Source organism: Thamnophis sirtalis, unplaced genomic scaffold (genome assembly GCF_051295495.1).
Source record: "Thamnophis sirtalis isolate CommonGarterSnake01/CBP01778 unplaced genomic scaffold, rThaSir2_p1.2 scaffold_5, whole genome shotgun sequence".
Taxonomy (NCBI): Eukaryota; Metazoa; Chordata; class Lepidosauria; order Squamata; family Natricidae; genus Thamnophis; species Thamnophis sirtalis.
The window spans coordinates 88,772,274-88,785,401 of NW_028261385.1; the positions used below are offsets into that span (position 1 = coordinate 88,772,274).

Below are 13,128 nucleotides of genomic sequence, written 5' to 3' on the forward strand. Positions count from 1 at the left end.
GTGCTGGGGTTGCAATAATGTGCTGAAGCTGACCAGGCTGTTTGCTGTTTGCTGCAAGGACGCTAGCCAGATGAATACTGGATGGATGCTGGGAGGGGGAGACAGATTTTTTTTTCTTGTTTTCCTCCTCTAAAGCTAACAGTTGACATGGGGAATGCATCTACCAATTTCATAATAAAAGTCTCTTCATACTAGGAGCCTCTGACGCCTGCATTCTAGTGATTGCATTAATTTCAAGTTTCTAACTCCAACCAATTATGACCTTAAAGATGTAGACCATTATATCAAGGACACTTTATCTTAGCAATTACCTGAGAAAGTTTTAGAGCAGTTGTTATTAACTGGCCAAAATGTGTATTTCAGTTCATGTCTAAGCACTCCATACTGCACTAGTGTATTAAAACCTTACCTGGACATGAAATAAGGTCTTTGTCACTGGGATGGCCAGGTATAAATCTAAAAGCATGTACTAAAGGATTATCTTTACCTAAACTTCCACTAAAAATTGCACTATTTACATACCCATCTATATAAATATTTATATATTTCCTATGCAATTTGAGAAAAGCTGACATTCAGTGGTAAAGACTTATGGGCAGAAATCCCAGTTCAATCCACCTGCATCTTCAGGTAAATTGGAAAACATACGGAAACTATCAGTGACTAAATGCACACATCTGTTGAGTGTACCAGCCAAGACTCTACCAAGTGTGTTTATTCCATATGTTATAATTGTATAATCCATGGCTTAGAGTAATGTGTGAACCAAGTGGGTAATAGTGCAGTTCACATACATTACACCAAAATTATACAAATTATAGTTTAGCGTTCATGGACCAAGTTGGTGTGGTGGCAATCCATAACCCTAACATTACTGTTTTAACTCTACCAATTCTCAGTAAAGCCACAATGTCTTTGTTGTAATATGTTATGTGTAAATTTAAACTGCAAGGACAGAGCATTGACATCAACTTATTAAACAGAACTTTCCTAATGAGATTTAGTTATTGGCAAGAACATTAAATGTATACGAAAATAAAACACTCAGAATATTTTGTTTCTATCTATTTTAATGGACTATTTAAATATGACAAAAGGATGTAGTTACATATAAACATTCATTAAAACACAATTGGAGTCTTCAAGGGTTACAATTAGGAAAGAACTTCCCAGCAGCTGCAAGCCAGTAAACCTTTCTTTATCTGCTGTTTATATAGAAGGCTTATTATTCAAAAGCAGGACAAAGAATACCTAGGCAGGAGATAACCAGCTATTATACTTAAGCACGATGTGCAAAGACAATCATAACCTTAGAAATCATGTGTAAAATTCTCTAAGAAAAAAGGACTTACTGTAACAAAGGAGACCGCAGAAGGATCTTGATATTGTACTAATAAAGTCTCCACTGGAAGTTGGATTTTTGGGCGACTTTTGATTCGTTTGTTCAGATGAACTAGCAATTCCATAACCTAAAAAGAAAAAATATCATTCCTTCATTTTATTGATCTAGGTTTCATTTCCCAATTGTGAAATATAATAAATAAAATATCTATATTATCAAATGTCCTATTTGTCTTTCCATTTGACCTTTCACAGAAAAAAAAAGAAACAAGTGACTATATTATTTGGACCTGAACCTGAGAAAGAATTACAAGGTAACAATATTTGCAATGGCTTCAAGGAATATATTATTATGATATACAGCTTCCAGCTTGAGGGAAACACAGCTTACTCAAACAAGGTTGGATCTGGTTAGTACTTGTATAGAAGATCATCACACAAACTCTAGGCTGGAAAGGGCAACTGAAAATGCACCCCGGATGAAAGCAATAGCTTTGTGTTGAAAATTACATGTTTTCATCAAGTGATCATGAGTTAAATTCGTCTCAAAGGACACTCTATCTATATATAAAACCAACAGGGGAAGATTATTAAGCATTTCATGTTTGACAGACTTCAACATACAGATAATATTCATACCTTTTTACGCACTCCTTCCTGTGTACTCGAAAGTTTCAAAAGAATAGGGGGAAGGAATTTGGATATAATATTCTGCAATTGCTCATCTGTTTCTGCATGGCCGAGACGCAAAAATACACGTTCAAGCTGATCTAAAATAAAGGGAAAAAACCCTGATCTATAACTAACAGCAAACAGTTCAAATAAGCACTGTTATACCAGCAAGTTCAGCATTAAATAGTAGCTTAGTTCTCAATTGATTTTACTAATGACCTTATTGCAAGGTTACCCTGCATTTGTCATGTGTGTTTTACACAGATGCAACACATATTTAATACCAGAAAGTTTAGGGAATTATTTATTAAATGTATATCTCCCTGTCTAGTGATTCTTTGTTTTGTTCAAGGGAAGGAAAAAAGAGACCCATCTGCTTCTAATTCGATCACTCTAGTTTGCTGTGATTATTACATATGTGCATCATTGGATAAAGATTTCTTGAACAAGAAAGACTGAATCACACTTAGAGCATAAAAACTCTGCCACTGCTTTTGGGTCACATACTTTTTACATACTTTTACACAAATCGTAATGTATTCTATTAAATGCAAATTTTAATTTATGAAATAAATGCTACTTTGATCAATGAAGGAAAATTTTAATCAAACAGACGATAGGCTCAGGACACATTGTTTTATGTACTCAGATTTTGGTGAATAATTGCAGTAGTACAATAGAAAAATAGTTGCTTTTTTGTTCTCAATGTATTAAAAGACAAGTCATGTATAATACGTATATATTAGATCTGGCTATTATTGAGAAGTCAATATGCAAAATTTAAAACAAAATAAGTAAATTACCTTACTTTTTTTATTATAGATTGCACTGCCTTCAGTTATATCATTTGATTCTCTGAGAACATTGAATCTAATGAAGTCAAATTTCCTCTTAAATTTTTAAAGAACATATGATTTTTTCCTTATAAAGAAAGCATCTTACTAATTTGCAAAGTATATCCCTTATATTCAGAAGTAATAATTTCATGCTATAATATAGTATTTCCCAATTCTAGATTAATAGACTGCAGAACTTCATGGACCATAGTTCTGTCTATAAAGATAGTTCTTGACTATATATATTGTTTTCTTTTTGGATTGTAAGACAACCAGAGCTTAGCTTTAAGGAGAATGGCTAAAGAAATGTTTTAAATAAGTAAAAATAAGTTCATAGAGAAGAAAAGCAGGGACAATTGCATCATGGCATATATTACAAACCTTCCAAGATTCACTACCTAAATTCAGTACAAGTAATCATGTTTTATCTTTAAAAAATCTCACTTAGCAACAGAAATTTTGGATTCAATTGTGGTCATAAATCGAGGACTATCTGTACACATTTCTGCCTAGGGTAATCTCAGCCATAATTAGAAAAATGCAAACTGTCTTACTCTGAGATAGTTTACACAATCTACCTTGAATTGCTCAATGTATCATGCTGTCTCATCCAGGGAGGATTATGAACAGAAAAAAAAAACATTTATTCTTACTTAATCTAAGAGAGACACAAACCAGAGAGTACTACTCCAAGCCAAATTTCAGATGTGAAAAGGGAAGCCAGGGTCATTTGAAAGTGAACTCAAACCCAGTCAAAATACCCTGCACAGACCTCATTTCCTTATTTTTTTAATGACTAATCAGGATAAATGGATTTCAGAGACTTCTAATATATTTTGATACAGTAAGAGGAAATATTTCATTATGTAATCAATTTATTCAAAAGTAAACAGAATATACGTTGGTTTTAAAAATTAAAATTATTAAGTCTGATAAGAGCAAAAGTACGGGAGAAAATAAATATCGTATCTAAAATCTAATAGCATTAATCTAGAACACAAAATATCCTAGTTAAAGTGAGGAGGGAAATTTGAATGTTTCACAATTGTGTGTGTGTGTGCATGCACATGCATGCACACGTGTGTTCCAAGGCACAATGTTCTCCTTGACAAGAGAAATGAAAGTTCTCCAACACAGTAGACACAAGATGGTACTCATAAAAGAGCAAAATGACAACATAAATGGATCTGAGTAATGTAAACATAAATTATTCTATTATAATCTTAACAGAAAAAAGGTTTTATTTTAGCCATTCTAGGAGTATGAAAAAACAAAATATGGGCTGTTTGTTTATGACAAAATGAATCTTAAATCTGAGATTGGTTATATAACATTTCAAGATATATAAAGATATTCAGTTTCATATAGCATCTACATGTGCTAAACTTCCAACTGCTTGTACTAGTAATTTATATTTCAAAACTTTAATATAACAGCAACTCTAGCTTGGCCCTACAAATTAGCATAAAACCATATTTCAGCAACAAAACCACTGTATGAGTACTTATTTTCATTTTTCCCACTGCTGTACGACAAACAACTGTTAAATTTTAAACTGTACAAAATTATGACAAATTATGGCAAGTTTACCCAACAGGAATTTTCTATATGTACTGTAGAGTACTTCAACTTGCATTGCATGAAACCATATAGTTAATAAGTAATCCTCACTTACTGATTGCCTCATGCAACAACTGTTGTTACAATGGTACTTAAAAAATAACACTGCAACTGATTGTTGCATTTACAATTGCGGCATCCGTCAACAACACAGTAGCCATCAGGTGCTTTGCAACAGGTGTGCATTTATGACCGCTGCAATCATGATTGCTATTTATGTGCTTCACAACCAGCACACATTTTTCCTTGCGACAAGCAGAGTTAATACAATACAGCAAAATTGTAACCTCAGTAGCAATTCACTTAGCAACTGTTTTACTTAAAGACCAAAGGGAAAGTAAAATTATAAGTCCAATTGCAGTCATGTAATTTTCTATTTAGCAACCAGGTTGACAATCCCAACAGTGGGTGCTTAGCAACATGTAACCACCATAGCAGGAGAAAACTGTCTAGTCTAGTGCATGGTTGGAGAAAACAGTATTACAGTCTAAGTCTTCCTATAATTTATTCAGTTAAAGGCATGACATGTTAACAATTACAAATACACAGAGTGAAAGGTGTGGTTGTGGAGATAGGAAACAATTTCAGGGAATTATTTAAATTGTGTATTATTTAAAATATTATTTTTAATTTCAAAAGAGAATCCTATTTTTTTAACTTATTCATTTTATCTGTTTTTATTTAATCAAATACTGAGACACTTTCTTACTTATTTCTTAGTTTCAGTAATAAAATACCTTGAGCCAGAAAAAATATAGATTAATTTTTAAAAGAAAGAAACTAAGTTGCCCCTCTCACTCTAGGAAAAATAAAGAGCTATAGTGCAATATGGGAAACTTCTCAAAAATGGAAGAAAATACTGATCTGATAAATAGACAAAAGAAGGAACAGGTCATTCCCAACTTACAATTGCAATTGAGACCAGAATCTCTGTTAAGCAAGGCAGTTGTTATATGAGTTGCACCCAATTCTATAATTTTTGCCATGGTTGTTAAACAAATCACTGCAGTTATTAAATGAATCATGAGATCATTATGAGAATTCGGCTCCCCCAATGACTTTGCTTGTCAGAAGCCAGCTGGGAAGGTTGCAAATGATGATCACATGATCCTAGCAAGAGACACCTGCCAGAGAAACATGCCAGTTGCCAAGCACCTCGGTTTTGATCATGTGGGGATGCTGTAAATTTTAAGCGTGACAACTGGCTGTAGGTCACTTTTTCAGTGTCACTGTAAATTCGAACTGTTGCTAAACAAATAGTTGTAACTCAAGGTCTACCTCTAGTGAAATGTGACATGAATCAATGCATGAGCAGAGAATAAATATCAGTAGAAAATAAACTTAGAGGAGGCAGAAAATCCTTGGGATGACTTCCAAATGCAATATCCCTCTTCCTCTATCATTGGAATAATGACACATTCTGGAACCTATCATGTGGATAGAAATAGGCTTAGAATAAAATGGAAAAAATAGGGGAAATATAAGGATTTCCTTCCCCCGTTTTCCCCCCAAGGCTTTCTCATACCCAGGTTAACACCTTTCTCCACCAATGTTGTTCCAGGTTTCCAAACTTCACAATCCAAGTGTAAAGAGTTTCTTCACCACTGTTGTCCCAAATCTCCAATAGCATAGCACATATATTTTCCTTTTGTTTTAAGATCTTTACTGCATAGAGTTATATACTGAAATAATAGTTTCTTGATATTTGGGCTAGGATTAAAGATTAAAGTTCCCATACTACAAGCATTGAGCAGTTCCCAATTGTCTACATAAACAGACATACTTTCATGGGGGTACCAACATCTATAGATGTATTTATGATTATTTTATTTATTTACAGTTTTTGTAGCCTGGCCCAGTGCATAACGTTGGATAGAGTATAACAAAGTAATAATAATAATAATGCAATTAACATCTGCCTATCCAAGATCCTTGGGAAGGTGGATAAAAATATCAAATCCAATCTGAACATCTATCTAACTGTGGGATGAACCATAATAATACATAGGTAACTCAAACTGAAATCATAGCAAAGCAATATTTGTTTGAAATCACCTTCCAAAGTGATGAAGCGCCACACGAAAGTTATACAACATGAGGATTACATCTAAAAAGACAGTCTTCTTGTCCTTAGCCCTCAACCTCCAATATGTGAAGGAACTGGAAACAGGCTCTCTCATCATGTTCCTACTGGCTTGACAGATTCAATCTTAGCTATGCAGGGGGTACCAGATGTAATCTAATGTCTTGCAAAGTACTAAATTAATTGCACAAGGCTTTATGGACAGGGCTGTCCTGCACAGCCATAATATATTTATAGTATTAGAATCCTTTATTAGTATAGGTTAATAGATGTTGACTTTTAAACATTTACTTAAACTAATTAGATAACAGGAGAAAGAAGTGTTTTCTCAACGATTCTGGAAATAAACAGAAAAGTTGTGCTGTCTTTCATGCTCTCCAAACTAGTCTTCCTGATTCCTCCCTAATGGACTACAATAACCACAATTCCAAATCAGAGTAGATTTTGACTAGGAATCATGGCCAACAGGTTTGAAAAAGCTACAGTCAATCATTCATATGTATCACTAAATTTCTCAACATTCTTTGTTCAGGCATGGTATAAAATCATGCAAGTTTAAAGAGAAAGATTACCTACTCAAGATTGGATAATATTTACTCCAAATAAAGAAGTCAAAAACGTTATTACAGGGATGCCTTATCCAAACATCAAAGACACTGCAATTAAGGTGCAATTGTTCCTCGTCCAAAAACCTTTAATTCCATGGAGTGCAATGGTACTTTCTCCTAAACTATTGCATAATCTTGTAAATTCATTAGTACATCTTCCATACATATATACAACTACCTGTGAACACAAATGAATTTGGGCCACTCCCAATCCAGCTTCTTTCACAGGTTTGTGTTGTGGATATAAAACTGAGGAAAGGTGCCTACTACAGGTAACCCTTGATTTACAACCCAATTGAGCCCAAAATTTATATAGACATTTGTTAAGTGAGTTTTATCCCATTTTACGACTTTTCTTGCCACATTTAAGTGAATTACTGCAATTGTTAAATTAGTAACACTGTTGTTAAGTGAATCCAGCTTTCCCATTGACTTTACATGTCAGAAGGTCACAAAAGGGATCACATGATCCAGGGACACTGCAACCGTCATAAGCATGAACCAGCTGTCAAGCATATGAATGAAAATCACATGACCCTTGGGATGCTACTACAAGTGTGAAAAATGGTCATAAGTCACTTTTTTTCAGTGCCAGTCAAGGATCATGTGTATGCTAATATGCCCAGCCTTCTTGAACTCTGCGGGCTATATAGGCAATAAATAACTGCACATTTTTGACACTTTATTTTTGTGTGTAATATAAACATACAAGTATGTTTTTGAAACCATACTTCTTTGTATATATTACACACACATATATATTACACACACACACACACACCTATATGTGAGTGCACACATACCTATGTGTATGTGTTTTGATATGTATCTGTATGTTCAGGTAGTCCTGGCCTTATAACATTTCATTTAGCAACCATTCAGTTACAATGGCACTGAAAAGTGACATGATCATTTTTCACTTATGACTGTTGCAGCATCCTCACGGTCATGTGATTTACATTCAGATGCTTATCAACTGGTTCATATTTATGACGGTTGCCATGTCCTGGGGTCATGTGATCCCCTTTTGCTACCTTCTGACATGCAAACTCAATGGGAAAGCCGGATTCACTTAACAACGGTGTTACTATTTAACAACCGGTGATTCACTTAAGAAACGTGGCGAACAAAGTGGCAAAACGGGGCAAAACTTAACACATTTCTCGCTTTGTAACGTAAATTTCGGCCTCAATTGTAGTCATAAATCAAGGACTACCTCTATGTACTATGCACGAATGCATGCATACATACATACACACACACACACTCAAGCTTGCCTCAGTGGCAAAGACTATAGTAATTTCCTGTCACAAAGAAGCATTTCCCGGCCATACCACGCCTCACCGAGCAGGCCTCAATAACTTAGATGTGGAATGGGAAGTGGAGCACCACATTTTAAAAGGGCAAGAGGGACGGCGAAACGGAACCGGCAAAAATGCGTCTCGAAACGGCCAAGTCACCCTCTGCACTTGCAATACCCAACACCCTTCTCTTATGGGGGGGGGGCTAAGGGCGAGGGGGTAAAGGCACATCGGAAAGACCGGCCGTCGCCAAATTGGGCACTGCAAAGGGCGGAGGCCCTTTCTTCCCCGCCCTCCAACTCAAAAACACCCTGCACGGTTCTCCCAAGGCCGGATCTTAATCCCCGGGGAAAAAGCAAAGTCACGGCGGGGCCTGCGCTTTCCACCAGATTTTTAAGAATCCGACTTTGAGAGGAGGAAGGCAATCTGGAATTCCCTCCAGTGAAGAGGGCCCGGGGGGGGGAGGAATCCCCCCCCTTCTCGCAAGGACTAACTCTCTGCACCCACATATCTTTAAAGGGGGAGGTCGAGAGGAGGAAGGGATGGGTGGGGTGGGGTGTGTGTGTGTATCAGTGATCTCCGAAGCGCCCATATCCCACATATCTTGGGGGGGGGCAGAAAAGGGATGTGTGGGATGATGTATGTGTGTAAAACAGTGATCCAAAGCGCTCATACCCACATATTTTTAAAGGGGGGGAGGGAGGGAGAGAAGGGATGTGTGGGATGGTGTGTGTGTGTGTGTGTGTGTGTATAAAACAGTGGCTCAAAGCGCCGTATCCACATATCTTTAAAATGGGGAGGGGGAGCGAGAGAAGGAAGGGATGTGTGGGATTGTGTGTGTGTCTGTGTAAAACAGTGACCCAAAGCGCCCGTACCCACGCATCTTTAAAAGGAGGGGGGGGGGGAGAGAGGAGATTTGTGTGAGAGAGAATCAGTAACCGAAGAGGCTAATTCGGAGGACGGGGTCGTCCCCTCCTCCCATCATCCTGAAGCTTTTTAAGGTCCATTTCCTAATATGACTCTGCACAACCGAGGCCTAATGGCCGGGGCTCCTCCTCACCCTCCCCCACACCCGATCCTGCATCGCTTATGAGACAACCAGCTTCCACCCCCCAGTTCTCTTATTGTCTTTCTTTCTTCTTTTTTTTTGTAAAGGTCTCCCGTTTCCGAGGTGGAAAGTACCCATCCAGTCGGGAGGGGGAAGGAATTACACCCTCCCCGAGAGAGGCCCAGGGGTGCCTCCCGAAGGCCTGAAGCACGCGCTTAAGAAAGCCGATCCGTTAAAAGAAAGCATTCACACGCTCGAGAGGGCCAAATCGCCCCCTTTTCAACGGGTCCGTACGAACAATGTCCTCCCCTCCCCGCCGCCGCCGCCGGACCCCCACTTACTCTGCTCGTCTTGGGCAGCAGAAGCGGCCGCAGCCATGTTGTCAGCTGGGAAGAGAGAAGGCGGCTTTAAGCCGGCAGTTCTCCTCGCTCTGGGCTGCGAGGCGATGGAGCCGTAGGGAGCAGAGGAGAAGGCAACTGGGGTGGGGGCTTCAGTCCTCCTTGGCCTTCAGCTCCCTTCCTCGAGGCTTCCCCCCGCGACTAAGCTGCCAGAGAAAGGCGTCCAAGGGTGGAGGGGGGAGGCCGATGGTTGATTTTTTCTCCTCCCTCCTCTGACTCCCCCCTCAAAACGCCAACCGCAGTTGAGAGACACACAAAGCTTAAATAACCTGGCAAATATCTTCTTCCCTGCCTGCCTCGTCTTCGTACACGCATGCACTCCACCCTCTCCTTTTTTACTTTTACTTTTTTATAGATTGAAAAAGAACGGGGCGGCGATCGAGTCCAGCTCCTTCTCTTTAACCACTTCCTCCTTGGACTGCCTACACAGCTACAATGGTGTCTCCTTTGGCGCACCAAGCTTTTATATATATAAAACGCCCCTACGTTCCTCGTTCGTGATCTACGATTCCCCCCCCCCTTTCATTTCATTCATTCAGTACTTTCCCGAGAATGCCGCTGAAAGGAAATTACCTGAATCCATGCTGACCTCCATGATTGGCAACATGTGTACAGTGTACACATACACATTACATACACACACACTCCTACACCCGTTTCCCCCCCACCTCAAGGGGTGGTGGAGAAAGGATCAGCAATCTTTTTTTAAAAAATGAGTTTCTCCCCCTATCTGCAGAAGGTATTTCTAACAAGCTGACTCATTCCTACCTTGAAAGGTGTTCAGTTAGGTTGGTTTTAGAAAACCTGAGATAATTTTCATGCACAGGCCTCCTAAACATATGCTATCCATTGGGGCCAGGAACTCAGTAGTTAAACAACCTTCAAGCAGAGATGTACTGTACCTTTTTTTCTGCTGAAAAAATCTTTATATTTATAGATACATACACATCTATAGATATAAAGCCAAATATCACTCACTCATCACAAAATCTCCAGAACTGTAAAGCCTACAAACTTGAAATTTGAGATGTATGTTCCTCTTAGCTTCTAGGTGCTTGCTAAGAAAGGATTTTTCAAAATGACCATCAGATCATTAGTATTTTTATACAATAATTAACATGTTCTGATGCTAAGGAGTTCTACTCCTCCTCCCCACCTGAAAATAACTCTGTTCTGACTGCCAGTTGCCTCACATTCAGCTACTTTAGTTCAAACTGGCAGACGTTCCACTTCTTTACTTGGGAACAGTCTGGGGCTCCTTACAGTACTAAATGTGGGTATCTCACCAACATGTCTACACCTTCCACCAATGGAACTGCTTCTGGACTCAAGGTGGTGGGAACACTATTCCCTTATGTCTAATACTGAGCCAACAGATTGAACCGGAATGAAACGGATTTCCCCTGCACTTCCCGATCACAGTTTCGTCACAAAGCACGGGTATCCAGCTAGTAAATTTATAAAGGGAAAATAGGGATATTTAAGACAGCTAGGAAAATAGTCGTTTTAGATCTCTAAAATGTGGCTGTTGTTGATGTCCTAGCAAGCATGGGATGTAAAATGTAGTCCTAATGACTACTGATGCAGTCGTTAAGTGGAGCACAGGGTGCCTTGGGTGGGAGAGGCCCTGATGTTGGAAAGAGACTGGCAGAGTTGGGAGAAAGGGTCAAGCAAGGGAGTAGTCTAGAATCTTTACATAGACATAAGAGAGCAAGGTCCCACCCACTTCCTTGAATGTGGTTGAACTTTATTTAGTCTTTCCCAGGGGCAAACTGCCAGACTAGGAAGATTCCTATGAAATGGGTAATAGAACATTAAAGTATCTAGTTTAAATTCTTCAGGTGTGGGTCTAATTATTCTCACATGACATCTGGGAGATCTAGCACAGGCACATCCCATTTGCCCCAGGCCTTTCAATACCTCTCCCATCTCCTGAGGCATCCCCTTCCCCACTTCTCATCCCTTGGGTTCCCTGTAGGCCATGGGCCTACTTTCCCCCACCAAACCAGGTCCCCCACAGACCTTGATTCTGCTCCCTATCCCACTGAATCCCACACTCTTTCCTGGCCCCCATCACTGATCATATACTTATCTTTGGAAGATCTCTGGAGCTGGAAAGAAAAGCAGACTCCCCCATATATCGGCATCCTTGGGCCTCTAGTTCTTTCCCAAAACAGGTGCCATTTTGGATAATTAATTATGATCAGTACAAATTATAATCAATTTGTTTCATTTAGCCATGCAGGAATTGCAGGCAGAAGAAGCTATGCTGCCTGGTAACAAGGAGACACAGCTGTCAGTGGTTTTAGAAGATGAGGAGTCTAAACTGCCACTCCCCTCCCAAGAACTCGTGTGTGGAGAGGAGAATAGAGCAAAAGTGTTCTACAAGGGTCCTCACCAGAAAGGAACTTTGCCCTTCCAAATGAGCAATACTATTTAAGAAGAGTAGTAATGACTTCATAGTCATTAGCCATGCTATCCGGGTAACGGGAGTTACTGTCAATGTAACTGAAGGGTCCAGGATGGAAAAACCTGTCCTAAAATAATTCAAAACAGCCTATCTTCCATAAATGTTCATTGTCATCCAATGTCAGGAATGATGAGAACACCAGAAGTACATGTCCAAAGCATATTATTCCAGCATGATTAAAAACCCCAAGGCATGAAACCAAAGGTGTCATTCCCAGGTAACCAGCTAAAGTAAGCAAGCACCTATATTGGAGAGCAGTGATATAAGATACTGGAGGCAGATCATTCTTTTAGTAACAACAATAAAGGCATCATTTCATGGAAGAAGACAATGATAAGCCACACTTTTGTGGACCAAGAAAACCACATGGAGAGCCAACATGAAGTTATTGATAATACAGTGCAGGATGATGAGCCCCTTATGTTGGATGGCACTCAATATGCTATATTCAATTTGAACTTGACAGAACATAAAAGCAAGATATGCTGCTTTTCATTAGAAACTGGAAAGCCAAAGTTGGAAATATGGAGGAAAATGTGGTTGAATTGAAGAAATGAATTGAAAGAGAATGACTCAGCAATGTCTGCTAATCCAAATACTTCTTCATTGCTATCACTGTCATGAGTGACAGCACCAAATGGAGCACATGGAAATGAAACACATGACATGACTGGCACAAGGAAGTGGAAGAGCTCAGTTCCAAAGATGTGGTCAGGGGCTGCTTGAAGAACAAAGCAGGAACTACCCATGT

General features: G+C 39.0%; 1 protein-coding gene across 3 annotated transcripts in view; it reads right to left on the bottom strand.

Moving 5' to 3' along the window:
* Positions 1-10,553, bottom strand: part of ECPAS (Ecm29 proteasome adaptor and scaffold) — a 77,059-nt gene extending 66,506 nt beyond the window's left edge. Inside the window, exons 1-3 of one of the 3 annotated variants that reach the window (XM_087716162.1) lie at positions 10,481-10,553; positions 1,981-2,111; positions 1,353-1,469 (exon numbers count right to left, since the gene is read on the bottom strand). In XM_087716162.1, coding sequence (XP_087572288.1) covers positions 1,353-1,469; positions 1,981-2,111; positions 10,481-10,514 — 282 coding nt within the window. In that variant the 5' untranslated portion in view covers positions 10,515-10,553. Of the gene's footprint in view, positions 1-1,352; positions 1,470-1,980; positions 2,112-9,850; positions 10,300-10,480 lie in introns of those variants that run through there. The other 2 variants (XM_087716161.1, XM_087716164.1) reach the window with 2 other exon arrangements.
* Positions 10,554-13,128: the final 2,575 nt, after the last annotated feature.